Source organism: Ceratotherium simum, chromosome 38 (assembly GCF_057802395.1).
Source record: "Ceratotherium simum simum isolate JZ-2026a chromosome 38, ASM5780239v1, whole genome shotgun sequence".
NCBI classification, from domain to species: domain Eukaryota; kingdom Metazoa; phylum Chordata; class Mammalia; order Perissodactyla; family Rhinocerotidae; genus Ceratotherium; species Ceratotherium simum.
Window position 1 is genome coordinate 16,751,474 of NC_141937.1, and position 19,771 is coordinate 16,771,244.

The 19,771-nt window shown below is 43.1% G+C and overlaps 1 protein-coding gene across 1 annotated transcript; it reads right to left on the reverse strand.

Moving 5' to 3' along the window:
• Positions 1-227: 227 nt before the first annotated feature.
• On the reverse strand, positions 228-19,115 carry IYD (iodotyrosine deiodinase). Its single transcript, XM_087424969.1, has 5 exons — positions 18,938-19,115; positions 8,199-8,396; positions 5,928-6,087; positions 2,309-2,465; positions 228-475 (listed from the first exon to the last, which is right to left on the reverse strand). Exons 1-5 carry the CDS (start codon positions 19,113-19,115, stop codon positions 293-295), a joined length of 876 nt encoding a protein of 291 aa, XP_087281095.1. The 3' UTR covers positions 228-292.
• Between the last annotated feature and the right edge of the window lie 656 nt (positions 19,116-19,771).

Here is a 19,771-nt window from a genome sequence, read left to right on the forward strand (position 1 = left end):
TCTTGGTGAAATTTTAATGCATTTCCAAAGCAGATGAGAAATTGAAGAGAATGTCTCTGTTGACCTATTAGTCTATGTGTTCACCTGGTTACACTGTCTATCAGAGGCAGGGCTTCTCAGACTCAAAGTGCTGGAGAACGTGGAAAAGCGTCTTGACTCACAGAGTGGCCACCGCTGTGAAGTGGATGTTGGGGAGACCTAACACTCAGAGAAAGAGCAGCCCACAGACCCAAGAGGGACAGGAGAGGGAGCAGGGGCATCGCCTTCCAGCCTCTCCCTGCTGGTCTCCTGCCTACACAGTCACCATGATCTGATCCAGACGTTTCCGTTTCAGGTCGGGCACCGTGGCCTCTTTGCTGGGGTACCCCACGGGGAGCAGCATCAGCAACTTTTCATTTGCAGGGCGGCCCAGGAGCAGCCGCAGACGGGGGCCACAGTTGAGAGGAGTGGTAGTGACAGTCACCAGTCCTGCATTCTAGAACAGGAGAGGAACAGAAACCTTTTAAAGTCAGTGGCAAAGTCACGGCTCTGCTTCTAGCCTGGGGACATTCTAGTCCCTATTAGACCTGCTTGTCCCATCATTTCCCTGAAGCTGGGCAGCAAAGAGGCTGCCAGCTTGGGCAATGGGTGTCTTGAATCTTACTGCTCTCTTCGACCTCCCCTGCCTCCATTATCTTTTAACCCAACTGTGAGAAGCTTCTCGAAGAAGAAAAATACTAGTCTTATTTTTCATTGATGCTTAAGAAATAGGAATGGTTATTTCATGGAAAGGAATTTGGGGAATCCAACTACACCAAAGGGAAGGCCGATACGAGAGCAAGTTCCTGTGATTAGATGACCAACAATGGAGGCAGAGCATCATCCTCAGCTGAAAATACCTACGTCCAGTGATAGAGGACCCAGTGGCCAAGGGATACGTTGGAGGTAGAGGAAACACTCCATCAGACTCTCCCCAAGACCCCCAGATAATAAGCATCTAATAAAAATCACGTGTAGCTTCAAGACACTTCCCAAGCTGACCCTCTCCATCCCCGCTGCTTTCCCAGTCAGATGGCCACGGCTAAGCCTGAGCCGGAAGTAAGGTCTGGAACTGCCTTTGAGAGCCCTGCAGTCACCACGCAACCTGTCCAGATGGAGGCTTCAGGAAGACTTCTCTTTCCTCCCTCACAAATCATGACCTACGCTCAGAAGTATGCCTTATGGAAAGCTAGAGGGCGGCAAACTCAACGCTAAGGTGAAAAAGGCTGCTGATGTGAAGGCGCAGGAGCCACTTTGTGAATTGTGAATTGAGCTTGCTCCAGGCCTAACCGACTTCTTCAGGGACCCTAAGATGGATGGCGGCGCCCTGTGGTCTGACTTCGCACAGTGCTTCCTTTATTTATCTGCTTACAGAATCAGGAAGGAAATAAGATGCCAGTTCCTTTAGGACAATTTTTCAAGCAATCTAAAAACATATTCCTCTTTCGTGTAACCATGACTATATTTCGTAAGATGTTTTTGGCACACAAATTTTTCACTGAGATAGTGAAGAAGCACATGGTGTTTTGGAATCGACTGTCCCTTGAAAGCATGATCATTCACTCTTATAATCTTGTTTGCTTTGTTTGTTTTATGTGTTTACTGTCACTCTCCACCCCAGAACCCCAATACCCACTAGTTGGTGAAGCCCCCATTCCTGGTGCCTCCCAGGATCCATCATGTAGAAGGCGCTCAGAAAATACTTGTTGAATGAATGAATCGAATTACGTGAAAGGTGTACCTCAATCCTGCTCTATTTCATGCTTAGCATTGGTCTAGCTACTAGGTAGATGGAAATTTTTAAGCACATGGACATCTTTCTAATGCAATACAGTGTAAACTCGACTTCTCAGGGAAGGAGCTCTGTGACAGAGTCCTCCTTATAGCTTTGTAATCATTCCATCGGCTCAGACAACAACAGGAAACACAGCTAGGAAACCAGTGCCTGGAACCTCAGGCTGTAAAGCTCTTCATGAGTGTCTGCCAAAACCCCTGAAGCTTTGTGTCCTTACAGATGAAGGAGAGCGCAACGACTATTTCTCTGACCCTGAAATGATGTTATAAGTGAATTTTCAGGAAGAACGCCAGCGTGTTGAACCATCACACTCACCAGTCCAGGTTTCCAGAGTCAGTTTTCACAACCGAGTTACCTTACTTAGGAATTCAACTTTAGATAAACAGTTTCCAAAGGTCCCCGAACTAGAAACTCAGCGGACATTTGTGAATAAGGCCACCGTTTGGCCCCCAAGTATCACTCCTCTCTCTTGGGCTGGGTGGGAGGGTGACATACCTGCAGGGCAGCCAGGAGGATGCCGCAAGCGATGGAAACACTGATCTCATTGTAGTGGTGGACCTTTCTTTTGCCATTTGCAGCAAAACCATATACTTGTTTGAAAATGAGAATTAAAACAGGAGCTGTGTCCAAGTACTCTTTAATCCAATTGGTTCTGAAGGGAAAAAAAGATATTCCAGAGAAGATTTGCTTTTAATGATTTCTGTTCTCTTTTTAACTTACCTTAGCTTGTTTATGTTGAAAATAAAAATGTTTACTTGTTTTTCATGTTTATACTGAAAAGGAGCAGGATTTTTGTTTGTGTCTTGTTCATCTTTTTCTATCCAAGGTCATTCAATTCAATTAACATGTATTCCTAAGGGCCTAGTACGGCAAGACACATGAAATGCTGAAAGATACGAAGGTGGATCCTATAACCAAAAGGACAATAAGCCAAATTTAGCAAAATAAAGCCTGGAAAGTGCTATTAAAGAAATACAAACCAAGTGCATTAGGAGCCCCGCATTACTCACCGCATATGGTTATTGTGAGGGTGAGATCAGCTAAAACAGAAAAAGTGCTTAGAATAGTACCCAGTTCATAGTGCCATGTATGTGTTAGCCAGTGTTATTACTAGTATTAGTAATATTACTAATTACTAGTGTTATTACTAGCAATATTACTAATTACTTGTGTTATTACTAGCAATATTACTAGCAATATTACTAACTACCACTGTTATTACTAGCAATATTACTAACTACCACTGTTATTACTAGCAATATTACTACTACTGTTATTACTAATATTACTAATATTATTTTACAGTGAATAACTCAAAAGAAGTTTTAAAAATATGAGATGAAGAATAAGCAATTTACCTTGGTTCCAAGGCAGGTTAGTAATTTTTACTGATATTTGTACTTATTTATTTTACCTAGGCATACATTGGTATCTGATATTTTGAGTATGTTCAATTTTACAAGAATTTATTACGATATTATAGTAGAGCTAGGAAAAAGACAGCAAAGTACAAGGCCTGTTAAACGAAGGACAAGTAGCACCTTCTGCCTGGGGTGGAGGGCTTACGCAGCAAGCAGGAAAAGATAAGCTTTTGCAGATAGGTTGGGCCCAGATTGTATATCGAGCCTTTAATGTCACTTAGGGTTTCAGTTCCTGATATAAGGCCTAGTATACACTAGATATTCAGTGAATTGTGGCTATTTTTATTTCTAAACCCCAACTCAGCCAAGTTTAGCCAAAACTACTTCCCTTCCTCTTAAAAAAAAGTAATAAAAATTAAATGTCACATGGGTTTCGGAGTTGACTCAAACAGGATGTCAGGACATATGCTCACTTGCAATTCAATTTAACAAACATTTATCCAGTTACCTACTATGCATCAGCACTCTGCTAGATGGTACAGTAGAAGACTTTTTTAAGCCGGAGCTCCCTGGACCCCTAGAGTTTTTATGTATATGTGTGTGTACATATTGTCTGCAGAGAAAGTCTATAACTTGAATTGGATTCTTAAGAGTATCTCGGTGTACAACAAAGGTTTCTAAAATATGCCTATAACGTGAGAAGAAAAGTAGACTAATTATTAAAATACTATGTGGTCATGGCTATTTTCGAAGCATGGAAAGTGTATATTAGGTGCTTTGAGTACAGAGATGAGAAAGGAGCTAATTCTGCCTTCCTAGGGGAAAACGATGAGGCTGGCAGCGTTTTGTGGGTACTGCCTGCTCCCAGAGCACAGCATCTCTCTAAGAGTAGAAACTCAACTGGAATTTTACTCATCCTATTTTTCCCCCCAAGAATATGCAATAAGATCTATATATTCATTATTAATGTCCTACACTTGTTCCAGAGCACGGTAATAAATGATAACTCCATAAGATATCAATTTGGATAGAGTTGAAATATCTTAGGAAAAAATTGTTCTCTGGGGCCAAATAAATGAAATAGGAGCAGGGCCAAGAGGCCCATCACTCCAGTCCTATTTGATGAGAAGTCCTGCCGTACCCCCCAAGACTGTGATGCGATCGCCCTTTCTTAGGCTGTATTGCAGTGGGGAGTAGGATGGCCGGTGCCAGAATGGGCCACTCAAGTCCCACCGCTGACAGCCAGACACATGAGCACCTCTACATTCTAAGTGTCAAGGACTTGAGTTAGCCTCCCTTCTGAGAGATCGGGACCAATATCTCTGCCCCGACCCTCCTCACGCTCAGCCTGAGGAAAGATTGGAGGAAAGGAAATCGAGTTACACAGAATTGCACTCCACTTCTTTCCTGGAGACAAGGAAGCCCACAAAGCTACCAATGCCTAACGGATGTTATACTTGTACTAAATTTGTACTTTTACTAAACAAGTACTAAAACTAAAGTCTACTTAGTAAGATCACTCGGAAGACGTGACCGCTTTAGCAAACTGTAACCTACTTCACTCAAGATCCTGAAAAATATTTCCGTCTTACATTGCAGATGGGAGAAAAGTGAAATAAGTCCGTAAAGTTTTATTTGCTAATAATTATTTGGGTCAGAGCCTATTTATTTACCAAAGCCCCATATGGCTCATTATTTGCCGTCACCATTCTACATGCTTACAAACTTATTTAATTTTCATAATGAAGTAAATACTAGATTTATTTCCATCTTACAGATGAGGAAACTGAGGCATAGGGAGGTTGATAAGTGGGAGACTGCGTATTTGAACCCAAGCAGTCTAGTTTTGGAGGCCCTACTCTTAGCCTCTATCTTATTTAATCCTGACGCCAAGTTTTTAACAATATCGTTTTGGGTGAAAAAACAGGAGCTTAGTGTGATGGTTCATTTTATGTGTCAATGTGACTGGGCCATGGAGGGCTCAGATGTTTGGTTAAACTATATTCTGGGCACGTCTGTGAGGGTGCTTCTGGTCGAGATTAACATATGAATGGGTAGACCGAGTAAAGCAGATTGCCTTCCGCAATGTGGGTGGGCCTCATATAATCTGTTGAAGCCCTGAACAGAATAAAGAAGTGGAGTAAAGGAGAATCATCTCTCTCTGCCTAACTATCTTCAAGCTGGGTCATCTGTCTTCTCCTGCCTTTGGACTTGGCCTAGGATTGGACTTATGTCATTGGCTCTTCTGTTTCTCAGGCCTTTGGAATCAGACTGTAACTAGACCATTGGCTTTCCTGGGTCTCCAGCTTGCTGACTGCAGATCCTGGGACTTCTCAACCTCCATAATCATCTGGGCCAATTCCTTATAATAAATATCTCTTTCTCTGTTTCTTCCTCTTTATGTCTCTCTCTTTCTCTCCATTAATTCTGTTTCTCTGGAGAATCTAGACTAATACGCTTAGAGAGAGTAAATAAATGCCCAAGGTCTTACAATTGAAAAACCAAAGCCAAGATTTGAAACCAGGTCTGATTCTGGCTGGCATTCCCAACCACTCCACGATCTATGAGCTAAAGGCAACACAGTGGCAAAGCCTGTCTTAACTCCCACAATTCCTCCCAGAGGCAGCAGCGAACCTTTTAATACCTAAAACAAAACCAGGAAACTGAAGTCACAGTTATTTCATTTCTTAAAATGAAATGAAACAAACATCCCTAACCAAACCAAACATCCCTAATTCCACCAACTTCTGTACCTCAGTTTCTTCAGGTCTGTAACCCATCGGTGCCCCATTCTTTTCAAGTAGTTTATTTCCTCTTCCTCCTCAACGACCCCCCGAATCTTATGTTTCATGTCCGGATCCTTCACAACCACAAATGTCCAGGGCTCCGTGTGGGCCCCACTTGGGGCTGTTCCTACAACCCATTAAATTAAAATCAGAAATTAAAAATCACAGGGAATTGTGAGAATGTTAATTAAGAATAAACATAATAACTCATGCTTGCTCAAAATGAAGTTACATCATCTGGCGAACCAAGCGCTTGGCAGCAGACTCTGGTATGTTGCTGCCGACTCCGTTTCATTCAGCATCAGGTTAGGGGTCTCCAAACCAACTAACTGAGATCAAGGCCACTAGTTCTAGGGCTGTGGGAATTTATCACTGTTTCTCTAATTATGTGGGAGAAAACGTCCCTGAGTAACTACCACGGCCACTAAGGGAAATCAGAGGGGAAATTCTGGCAGCCAAAATTCTCTAAAAAGTCATCTGCTTTGATATTCTTGAAAAAGGATAAAATCATGACGCTTATTGAAAATTGTAAAATTTAGATGGTAAAATGGTTTTTAAAACACTCCTCAAAATGCAGCTAAACTATAAAAGGTTTAGTATTTCTATCAAAGCTCTGAGTGTGGCACTGTGCGGATTGTGATCTTGTTGGGGACACACAAGATCTTTTGGCCCTGGGCGCTCAGTACACACAACAGCGTGTTTTCCAGCTCTCATGGGGGTCAGAAAGCCTCAGCCCACACGTGGATTAGTCCCAGTGTAGCGGGACAAAGCTTCATAGTGCATCACGGTGCCAAAATGACTCGAATTCCCTCTAAGATTCCATCCAGGGCCTGGGCCAGCTTCTGATCTAGATGTCATTCCTCTGTCCCAGAGATGGCCCACTGTTCCTAGTGGTAGACCACAGTGACCCACTGGTGGGATATATCAGAAGCAACCATTCCTTTCTTCCTAGTAATTTAATGGCCCAAATTCTACATGAGGGGGCGTCAGGCCTGCCAGCCTTGATGGGGTTCTTGTTTGCCCCTCCGCACTCCCCACGGTGGAGAGGTCATGATTGGATTGTGAAATGCAAGTCAAAAGCTAAACGTACAGCCCAAATTTCTGAACAGAGTGATTCCAATTCACTTAGGACCCATGTTGTTTGTTCACTGAATATCTGTGTCACTGAACATGAGAAATAAATTGTTCACTAATGTTTTCAATTACGACAAATGTATCTGAACATCATATGTACACACACACATATATAGATACAGATACCGTCACGTGTCGCTTAACAACCGGGATACATTCTGAGAGCGTCGTTAGGTGATTCTGTTGTTGTGCGAACATAGAGTGTACTTACACAAACCTAGGTGGTATAGCCTACTACACACCTAGGCTATACGGCACTAATCTTATGGGACTACTGTTGTATATGCTGTCTATTTTTGACCAGAATGTCATTATGTGGTGTATGACTGTATATACACAGAAGTAACTGCTATTAGCTAGATAAAAGACTCAACAGTCTAGCACAATTGTATTCTTAACTGAAATGAAATGTTTTATTCTTGCTTCCTTTTGTTTTGGGCAATGGAATCACTATGGTCATACAATAATTTCTGCAAATGAACTTAAATGTGATTTATATAGGAATAAGACTCCAATCAGAGAAGACTCTCAGATAGACTCTCCTATATCTCCTTCCTCTTTTTCTGTAATTCTCATTTTTTCCCTCTGTGGAGATATTAATTTACATTGAATGTGGATTTCCCTTGCTTTGGTTTACTTTGCAAATTCACATGAGTAAATTTTGCTCGTTCATTAGAATACAGCACTAGAGCATCACGGTGTGTAATGTAAGAAATTTGGTTCCAAAGGGGGAAGTGTGTAAATGTGAGTAAGTGAATGTGTGTGTGTGTGCATGTGTTTTAAGGGGAGAGGGAGGTAAGAGGATGTTTCTTTTCAAATATATAATAGTGTGTTCAGATTTTTTTATCTTTAATAAAAGTTACAATATTAAATAATTTCAGAAATTGGAATTGTTGTTACATCTGCTCCCAAGAAGTTTGTAACTGTCAAAAGTTTGTAGAAAGTGGAAATCCTTATGTTTCTGGCAGTCAGTCAACACCTGGGTAAGACCTTATAGATAAATGTGTCACTCTAGGCTTCATTCACTGTGTGTGAACTTCAACATTGCTCCAGTATTGTCACTTGCAGGTGGCATTCAACAAGATCCCATGTGCCATTACAGACCTGCTGTTTTGATGACATTATCAATGACTTCCATTGGGACTTGCTCATTACTTATGAATCTGAGAGACCGTCTCTTGTTGAGAAGTTCATAAAATTCCTGGGATCTCTTAACCATTTCCTTCTCAGGGTACCGGATGTGGGAGAATGCAATGTGTTCAACATTTTCCTCTGACTCTTGCGATTCATCAGCATCTCCAGCTAAGAACAAGAAAGGCAGCAAATTAAATGATCCCTTGGTCATGAAGGGGAGCAGAATACGTGATCCCAAAATATGCCTCTTTGGTATAAGGAATACTTTGAGCTGATTATTTTTAAGAAACAGCAGACACAGGAGAGGCTCTGAAAACCCAGGTAGAAGTTACTCTTTTGTAAGAGACATTTACTTTTATAAAGGAAATCTCTGTTTGTGTCTCCCTCTCTGCACCAAGAAGAGAAGGATGATTCTAAATCACAGGAAACTCTTTTCACTGGAGAAGGAGTGTTTTATACACTTTTCCAGTAAATATATTACATTTCCCAATTTTTTTTTTTAAATGAGAGACCATAGAAATTAATTACCAAAGAAATCAAAAGTAGATCAACTGACCAGAACTGTTAGGTAAGAACATCTGAAAAAGAGAGAATGTAACGGCGGGCCCTCCAGGACCAGTTCATCTGACCCCATCTCTTATCAACAGGGTGATTAAGAAATTGTCTTTCAGAAAACGTGCAAAGTCATGCAGTCAGAGCATGCACAGAAGAAGAAATCTTGACCTGAAATGACCAAAGAACCAAAGATCCAGAACCAAAGTACTGGTACACGACTGGAACTTGAAAGTCGGATTTTTATCAGAAGTGAGGGGGCCCTCATTCAGGAAGATCCGGTGTTAAAATTCTTTCCCCACCTCATCAAAAATGTTTAGAATCCCATCATAAAAGTTTAGAACCTCATTATAAATGCTTAGAACCTTACTATAAATGCGTGAATCCCACCAATCAAAACCTGTTCCACCAGCGTTTCTGCATGCCAGCTTGTTCTCCCTAACCTCTTATATTTTGCCCCAAATCGTGTACTGGGGAGACAGACCTGAGGGCACATGCCATCTGCCTCCCTGCAAATCGATCTTGCAGAATAAAGCTTATTTCTTTTCCCAAAGGCTGATACTGTAATTAATTGGCTGTAATTAATTGGCTTTTTATGCACATTGTGCAAGAGAACCCCAATTTTGTGCTGTAACAAGAAGACACTTGAACTTTCTCAATGCAGTGAAAGTTCAAGTAGGTGAGGTGTAGATCCTTATCATGACTTTCTTACCATATCATTTTTTAAAGTACAACAGCAAAACCAATTTTTAAAATATTCTTGTTTCATATTTAAAATATCAATGCTATGGAACAACAAAAGACCCCGAATAGCTAAAGGAATCCTGAGAAAAAAGAACAAAGCTGGAGGTATCACACTCCCTGATTTCAAAATATACTACAAAGCTATAGTAACCAAAACAGCATGGTACTGGCACAAAAACAGACACACAGATCAATGGAATAGAATTGAAAGCCCAGAAATAAACCCACACATCTATGGACAGCTAATCTTTGACAAAGGAGCCAAGAACATACAATGGGGAAAAGAAAGTCTCTTCAACAAATGGTGTTGGGAAAACTGGATAGCCACATGTAAAAAAATGCAAGTAGACCCTTACCTTACACCATACACAAAAATTAACTCCAAATGGATTAAAGACTTGAATGTAAGACCTGAAACTGTGAAACTTCTAGAAGAAAACATAGGCAGTACGCTCTTCGACATCGGTCTTAGCAACATCTTTTCAAACACCATGTCTGACCGGGCAAGAGAAACAATAGAAAAAATAAACAAATGGGACTACATCAAACTAAAAAGCTTCTGCACAGCAAAGGAAACCATCAACAAAACTAAAAGACAACCTAACAATTGGGAGAAGATATTTGCAAACCATACATCTGATAAGGGCTTAATCTCCAAAATATATAAAGAACTCATGCATCTCAACAACAAAAAAACTACCAACCCAATTAAAAAATGGGCAAAAGACCTGAACAGACATTTCTCCAAAGAAGATATACAAATGGCCAACAGACACATGAAAAGATGTTCAAAATCACTAACTATCAGGGAAATGCAAATCAAAACTACAATGAGATATCACCTCACGCCCGTCAGAATGGTTATAATTAACAAGACAGGAAACAACATGTGTGGAGAGGATGTGGAGAGAAGGGAACTCTCATACACTGCTGGTAGGAGTGCAAACTGGTACAGCCACTATGGAAAACAGTATGGAGATCCAGATCCAGCTATTCCACTGCTGGGTATTTATCCAAAGAACTTGAAAACACCAATTTGTAAAGGTACATGCACCCCTGTGTTCATTGCAGCGTTAGTCACAATAGCCAAGACTTGGAAGCAACCTAAGTGCCCATCAAGGGACGAATGGATAAAGAAGCTGTGGTATATATACACAATGGAATACTACTCAACCATAAGAAACGATGAAATCCAGCCATTTGTGACATCATGGATGGACATTGAGGGTATAATGCAAAGTGAAATAAGTCAGAGGGAGAAGGTCAAATACCATATGATTTCCTTCATTAAGTAGTAGATTATAACAACAGTAAACAAACACATAGGGACAGAGATTGGATTGGTGGTTACCAGGGGGAAGGGGGGAGGGAGGAGGGTGAAAGGGATAATTCGGTACATGTGTGTGGTGATGGGTTGTAATTAGTATTTTCGTGGTGAACGTGATGTAATCTAGGCAGAAATAGAAGTATAATGATGTACACCTGAAATTTTTACAATGTTATAAACCAATGTTACTGTAATAAACAAAAAATTACAAAAACAAAACAAAACAAAGAAATAAAATAAAATATCAGTGCTTTCAAGAAAGATTTCGAGTTTGAAACAATGAATGAGAACTTGAAAGTGTAAAGAAAACGGTCTACAGATACTTTTGCCTTCTGAGCGAAGTAGCGTAATTCAAATCAGTGGAAAATAAATCTCCATATTGCTCACTTTCCTTCACAAGACTGATGAGGGAAGAAGAGAGCACGCACAATTTTAAACCTCTACTGGTTTTTCTATGTCCCTGGAGTAGACGGCCCCTAATTTTTTCTGAGCATAGGAGCGAGTCTTTGGAAGAGGAGCTAAGCCACCCTGCATGATGAAGTGAGGGGAACAGAATCTGAGGAAAAAAGCGTAAAGCCAGGCCTACAACACAGAGACTCAAAGCACCTTTAGAAAGAAGAATGGGCCGCCCCAAATGTTAATACAATGAGTGAGTAGTTGGGAACTTGGGAAATTACTGAAAGAAGAAACAGGGGTGATTTCCACAGGCAAATTGTGTGAAGTGGAAGAAGAAAACACGAGAAATCAGGAGTCCATGGTCCTGAAGCTCAGAGCCAGAGCTGGCCCCAAGAGCACAAGTCCCCTGGAAATTCTTGGCAATCCCTGAGAGGGCATCAGCCTTCCCAAAGCATGTGGAATTGAGGATTCAGCCTTCCTTTCCTTTTTTTTTTTGTGTGTGTGTGTGTGTGGTGAGTAGGGTGAACTCATCAGACGTTTGGATTACATAAGTTTTACAACATTTGCTACAAGAAACACAGCATGAAAAAGTGAGGCAGGACCTGAAGCTGATCTCCGTATTAGGGGGACTGAGCAAATTTCTCCTGTTATGTCTCTGTTCAGGAGATGCCGATAGCAATGATTTTGCAGCGTTTTGTTGTTATTTTTGTTGTTGGTGGTGTTTTTTGGGGGAAGGGTGACCCGATGGAATAAAATTCTCTGGTGAGTATGATTAGTTTGGGGGGAAAAACCAGTTTTAATGATAAAATTACATGTTTGCAAAACACAATATACTATGTATAACATTTAGCAAAAGGTTATGTACATTGTAATGTACATACTACATTTAGTAAAATGTTATTTACAGTTTACATTTAGTAAAGCTCCCACAGAAGGCCGAAATATACAATTCATTCAACAAGGTTTTTATTGAGCATTTACTGGATATATGTTGAACAAAATAGATACGGTTTTTATACTTGGCACTTAAACATTTAAACGAATCAGCAAATGAATATGTGTATGGAAGTACAAACTGTGACCACTCCTATGAAAATGATTAATTCTCTATGAAGAGACAAAGGAGGGGTGGTCCAGAAAGGGAGACAAAACAGGGCTCTCTGAAAGGATGGCAGGTCAGGTGACACTTGTGGATAAAAGAGAGTCAGTATTTGGGGATGGGGATGGGGAAAGGTGTGCTTCAGGCGTGTCTGAGCAGCCAAAAGTGCTGGATCTTACTGAGCAAAGGAGAGAATTGCTTAGATAAGGATGGGGAAGTAGGCAAGAGCCTACTTGTGCGGGTGCATAGAATCTACTCCTAATGATTGTAGATTAAGCCGAGGTATTGTAAGAAAGCACAGAATGCTATTGAGCAGAAGTATAACATAATCTAAATTACACTTTTAAAGGTATATATTGGAGGGAGACAAAAGTGAAATGGAATAACCATAAAGAGGCTATTCAATAGCCTGGGTGAGAGATGATGTTGGCTTGGACCAGCAGGGTGGCAGAAAGACAGAAGTGAACCAATTCTTGAAGCATCCTGGAGATAAAAATGATAAGACTTGCTAAGGTGTGTGGTTGGGGGTGGTGGGGAGGGAGAGGGAGGAACTGAGGGTCACTCTCGGGTTGCTGGCTTCAGCGCCTGGGTAGAGGGTGGAACCATCCACTGAGATAAGAGGATGAGAAGTGAACCATTTGGGGGCAGTGGGGCAGAAGTAGGAACAGGAATCAACACTCTGTCACATTCAAAAGGCTGTGAGTCCCTCAAGTGGAGATGTCCAGTATGAGAGTAAATGTCCAGAAGGCGAGATGTCACTTTGGAAGCCATCACGTGAAGATGTGAATGACAATGGGAACAGAGGGAAGAGAGCAAGATGATCCAGGGGCTGCTCCCGAGGGTCTGGGACAGCCAGGTGGGATTCAGGCAGAGAACTAAGCCCCTCCCACACTCACACCCACACGCTTCCCTGCTAGGCATCTGAGGACCTGGGAGAGGCAAGGCCAGAGGGACTGACGTCGAAGAGACTGAGAATCTGACCACAATACTAGCAGGTATCACGGTTTGCTGATAGCTAGTAGTGAGAAACTTCTTTTTGCATCTTACTAGCCGGGGCAGTTGGGGCCTACACTGTACACATTTAATGAGAAGGCCCAGTCACTAAGTTAAAAGGAAGAAGGTATAATGGAGTGGCAACACCTACCAGCTTTCTAGAAATCAATTCTGAACCCACCCCAGATGTCATCAATATCAACCCTGAACATTATCAGAGGTGTCAATAAAGACTTTCAACACCAGTGACAGTCTCTACACCATTTGTTGTGAAGTCTGGCAACCTCTGTAGTCAGTCAGTGGTAAATGAGCAAATGCATGAAACGCCTCCTTAACTTTTTAAAAAGGAAGTTACCTACTCTTCAGATCCATTCAGAATTTGTATAAACGAAAGGCAGCCTAGGTGCGTGATGTGGCAGTTTCTGAAGCTTCTCAAGTCCAGGGTCGGCACTCTGACTCTGGCAGAATGAAGGGCGTGAGCCTTCTCTGTGCGGCCAGGCCATTATCTCTGAGCAGGGCAGACAAATGGTCTGAATCACTGCTGGGAGGGATGGTCCTGAGGGCTCTCCGAGCACTGCACATTGGGGAGCTGCTGATCCTGGAGTCCTCCCCCCGGGGCAGAAAGTCTACGTCCTGCCTGGAGAAAGAGGCAGGCAGAGCCAGGCTTGGAGAGAAAGCATGGAGGGAACCACAGGGCAGTGAACCAATTCAAAAGGTACCACTTCTCTCCTTCCCCTTGACCTCCTGACTGCCCCCGAGGAATGTGGCCCTCACCAAGCAGAAAGAGAACAACCTCTGAAAACTCCATAGCTGTTCTGCCTCCACCCTAGACCAGCCAAGCCATTCCGGGGGATTCATTCAAGCTCTGAAGCCTACATATGCCAAAACAAATGCATGCTATTATGGTCTGCTTTTTAATATAAGTCTTGTGCTGCCACACTTGGGGGTTGCTATTAACAGCAAGAACAACTCACCCTTTATCATTGCTTTAATGCCAAGGAACCCTAAAAGGCACCAGAATTAGGTTTAATAGTCAAGTCATTCTAGGCCATGTCTATCCCGTAATGTTTAACACTAAGGTATTTTTCTGGCTGTATCTCTCCAGAAATTGCTTTTGTGTTTTGCACCTCTACGTCAAAATCTTTGCAAATGAGCCAGATATTTTCTAGCTATGAAACTAAAAGGCCATTTGTGTCATGTCATCCTTGTTCCCTCCCTGCAACTTTGGGGGGGCACTTGAGGAGCAATATTAATAAGACTGAGGGCGATGCAGCTCTCACAGTAGACAGATTCTGAAGGTGGGGATGGGAGCAATTTCAGGGCTTGACATCTGCTCCAAGAATGCCTCCTTCCCAACTACCTCGGCCATCGCTCTGCATCTCCATGGGCCTCTCAGTCATTCGGCTCCCTAGCTGTCGTATAGATTGACTATTTCACTAGCAGCTCCCGAGGTGGGTGCGGGCTGGAGAGTCTGAGGGTGCCCAGATGGAAAGACCTTGAATAGAGTAATGCTATCCTGAGTGAAGTTGATAGACTTGTTTCTGAACCCCTTCACCTCTTGTGACATCCCCAGTGTCCCCACGCTGACCTTCACTCTCCCCTACTAGGACCCACCCAGACTTGATCTCAAGGATAATGCCTCCATCCAAGTCCTTTCTCTTTCCTAATCTTCTCTCATCTGAACTTACCTGTCCTTTGTCCTAAAACCTTAAGGTCTTACAGGAGTCTTAGTAAACCAACCTTTCAAAATTAGCCATGCAAAGGTATTCGTGGGTGGGTGTGTCAAAGGATGATGAAATGAAAAGAGAGATCAGAATTTATTGCTTCCTATAGCAAAGGAGAGCTATATGTTGGTGGAGCTCAGTCTCTGTGGACACAACAGAATGCTGACCTTATGTAGTATTTTTGGCAGTGATGTGCTGGTAAACTAGCTCTCTGAGGAGAAAAAAAGAGCCCCGGTTTACAGCAGTTGCCAGTTTCCATGGTATAAATCCTCCCATCATGGCCTGACTTCAAGCTACTGATGTTTGAACAAATGGCCCACAAACTTCTTGAATATTTAACAGTTAGCTCTTGCTGGGCTCAGTGCCCAGCTCTAGTGCACCACTTGGTTGGGAAGGATGGAGTTCAGGGACTGGTGGACTTCCAGGGGTTTAAGGGAATTGACATCTTCTGTAGGAACAGCATTACTTCACTGAGACTGTTGTTGATTGGTTGGCACTCAGAAGGGCGGGGACTGGAGTGAGTCCATCCCTGATTGGCTGGCTTTAAGAAGCAAGAGGGTGCCACTCATTTGTTGGCTTGCCAAGCTTTTACTGAGGTGAGTTGTCGTTGATCCATTGAATAGGTTTGAAACCAGTTCTGACAGCTGCTTGTTACCATGGATGCATAAAAATCTGTCCTCTCCTGAGTTTGTGGGAACATTTTTATTCTCAGGTGTTACTCACACTAGATAACAATTTTAACACAGGCCTTTCTTAGCAGTGATCGGACAACCTGGGACAATCAAAATTTCAGTTAGAAAAACAGCTTTTGGATGCCCAGTGAAGCTAAGTGGAGAAAAAGTCCTTCCATCATTAAAGCAGACACATCTCCGTGAGATGTGTTCCTTATATCTTTTTCTCCCATTTCCATGAGCTTCCATGAATCTGGACCTGACTAGGGAAAGTTTGTGCAGGACTTTTGGTCCATTTTAGGGGGACAATCTGAGGCTTTCACTTTGGGATAAACATCAGCAACTTCTCCTCTTTAGACCTCTGCTACAGATAAACAAGGAACTGAAGGTATTAATGGGACACCACGTTTGACTGGTCCCTGAAGGAAGTCAGTGTCCGACATCTGATAAGCATGGCCTCTCTATGCTCCCACCATCCCCCTACCTGCCCACACACATGCTGATTCCCTGATCTATGATCGTGGAGTAGGAATTCTTTGTGAATCAGATCTGGATGAGGTTGGAATGGGAACCCATATTTTCCTTAACTCACACTACAATGGCGTACAATACTTACTGTTTTGTTTCTTACTGTTAATTTTCAAAATGGTTTGTATCTGGTATCTATTTGCCCTCATCAAAACCATCTCCATGTTTCTTCAGTAGTTGAATCCTTTCTCTTCTCCAATTATACGCCCTTTGGAACCTGAAGTACCAGCAGCAAATCCTCTCTTGGACCATGTCCACCCATCCAGTGCTTAGGAGCAGGGACTCAGGTGGCAGAGGATCCTGAGTTTAGAGATTGGTTCTCACCTACCACCTGTGGGACCTCAGCAGGTATCACTTATGTAGACAACAAAAATTCCAACAACAGACTGTGAACTCTGCATTCGGGGAAGATTTGCTCATGGCTGCTGAGGGGGCCACACGTGTTCAATTCATTCCTCTGTGTGAGGAGCACACAGGATTTTGAAAAATGTATCATCAGGCAGAGCACGAGAATAGGGCCATATAGCTTTGCCCTGTGTTCCCAGCCTTCAGGCCCAGCCCCAGGTCTCCGACTCCCCACCAGCCTTATCAATCCCTCTCGTGTCCCCCAAACTCTTGGCTCTTCAAATCCAGTGACCTTTCCTCAATACACACTACCTCTGATCTCTCAGGGAATTTTTAACTCTGCTGGCTATCTCCTGCCGCCTCTGTTCTAGATCATTCTCCTATTGGAAAGGCAGCCTAGCAAACTGGCTATCTGCCTGGACTCTGGAGCCAGACTTCCAGGGTCCTGGCTCTACCACTATCTGCTGGGAGAGGTGACTTAGTCTATTGGAGCCTCAGTCTCCTTATCTGTAATATGGGGATAATAATAGTGCCTACCTCACTGTATTGTTATGAAGACTAAGTGACTCACTATATGTGAAACTCGACACTGCATACAGTGAGTGCTGTAGAAGGGCTTGTTACTGTGATGATCTTGGAGCTCCTTTTCCCACGTCTTCTTTTCTGTAGTCTGTTTCTCCCCCCATGGTTCCTCTTATCTGCAGGTGCCCCCCGAGTTCTATCCCGAGCTTTCTCCCCAGCAATACTCCCCTAATGAATTCATTAGTTTTCCAAGTTCTAAGTGTCACCCCTATGCTGGTGACTCTCCACTCAGTCTCTGTGGCCTGGATCACTCACCTAGACTCTTCTCTCCCTGTCTGCTTAGATGTGTCACTCTCTTCTCGAATCTCACACGTCCTTGAGGACACTGAACATCTTCTCCTTTAAACTGGATCCTCTTCCCTCACCCGTTTGTGATAGTGTCATTCTGACTCTTCCAGCCTCCAAACCTCGCCCTCTCCTTCTTCTCCCAATATCCAATTTATTACCAAACTCTCCTGTTCTTCCTTTAACTTCACGCTGATTCACTCCTTCCTCTGCATTCCCACTGCCACCACCATCCAGGCCACCTTTACCAGATCAAATCATCACCCAGCTTCATAATGGATATCACTTTGATTAAGGGAAGTGCTTCTCAGCTGGGCGTAATGGGGGTTCAAGGGGGATATCCTTCAATATATAAGAGTAAGAGGCAGCCCTTTCAGGAGGCTGCCTGGGCTTGACTCCTGTGTGGTACATTCAGCATTGCTGGCTCCCAGCACTGAATGTTGACTGTATACCCCACCCCTGAAACCTGAGATTAGGGCAACTCAGAACACACACACACGCATACACACATACACACATGCACACAGGGATGCACACTTCCATGTGGCCTCTGTTGGAGGGTGAGGCCATCACTAGCCAGCTGAGCATCACTGAGCCTCTTCCAAATCAAATCCATCCCGCAAACCCAATTGAAACCATTCTCCCACACAGATTACTCAAGTCTCCTCAGGAACCTCCCCTTCCTGCCTGCCTCCGTTGTCGCCTCTGCATTCTCGGACTACCACGGCCTGGCCTGCCCTCGCTACCCCTTTCATTTCACCCCTTCCCTGGTCAGTGCGGTCCTCCCATCTTCTCAGCATCTTTTCAAGGGGTTCCGTCCCTGTACTTATGCTTTTCCAGCTCCTCTCACCAGAGATGCCTCCTATCCTTGCTCTTATATCCTATTAATCCAGCAGGCCTGGTCTGACCTTTTCCTAACTGCCCCACTGTGCCCCCAGGCCTTCTGGAAACTCCTTAGCATCAGTTCTACCCAGTGCATCTCTTTGTTACTTTCTATTGGCTGCCTGTTTGTTGCCTTGTCTGCTGAATTGGACACTCAGCTTTGAGGACAGCAGCCACTCTTGTCTCTAACCCGCAGGGCCTGGCACAGTGAAAGGCAGCCACTTTTTAATTTCAAAGTTCTTGATCAGAACCTGACCACTTACCCCACGTCACCGCCAGCCTGTGACCCTTCAGAAAGAGTTTACCAGCCAGAACAGGGTTGGAGCCAGGGAAAATGCCAGTCCCTCAACAGCTTTTTACTGAGGATCCAGGAATAAAGGGGGGTTGGTGCCAGCAGGTGACAAGCTGAACACCCGAGAGAAACCATCTGTCTCTGTCACACACTAAATTGTTTGCCCAATAGAGGTTGGTGACGAAACTGACCTGTGTCTGTTTCTTCCTCTCCATCAGCCCTACCAATTACTTGCACTCATCATAAAAATGCAAGGGTGGAAGCTACGCAGCGGTGCCAGTGTCTTTACCTTCTTCCACTTGGTCAAGGTCAGTGCTGTCTTGTAAGTCTTCATCCACCCAGGGACGAGCCTCGGCCCTGGCTCTGGGCTCCTCCTTCCTTCTCTCCATGCTTCTATCTGCATTTGTAAAGATCCACACAATCAAAATGCAGACAACTGCTGCCAAGACAGGAGTCAGGAAAAACATAGTCACGAGGCTGATCCTGAACAGCACACACACTTCCCACACTTGTATTTGAACAAACGGAGACAGGATCGGGGAATGCCGGGAGATGGAAAGCAGGAAGAGAGAGGTGTGCGAGGGGGAGGGAACAAAGTGAGCTAACTCCATGAGGACTTTGCAAAGGAGCAAAGATCACAGCCGTGTGCATTCGGGGTGTATTGTGGGTCTGGTAGTGCACAAGGGCATTCACTTTTTTAAATTATGTACGGAATCAATATATTCTCAGACAATAATTGTTTTTAAAAGAACAGATTTCCAGACACCAACTCAGATCTGCTGAAAGAAAATTTCCAGGAAAGAGCTGTGATAATCTGCATTTTGAAACAGCATGTTTGTGAAACACTGCCCTGAGGTTTTGATTTTTTTTTAAAAAAATGAAGCCTGAGCCAACATATAAAGAAATGATCACATTTTGCATTAGAGAAAAATTTTCATCCAGGGAAAGTGATACAAAAAAATTAAAATGACAGTTTGATTAATTATATAAAAACTTAAGTGGGGCTTTTTTTTCCCCCCAAACATCTTAGTTTTGGCCGCTATAACAGAAATACTATAGACTAGGTTGCTTAAATAATAGAAATTTATTTCTTACAGTTCTGGAGGCTGGGCAGTCCAAGATC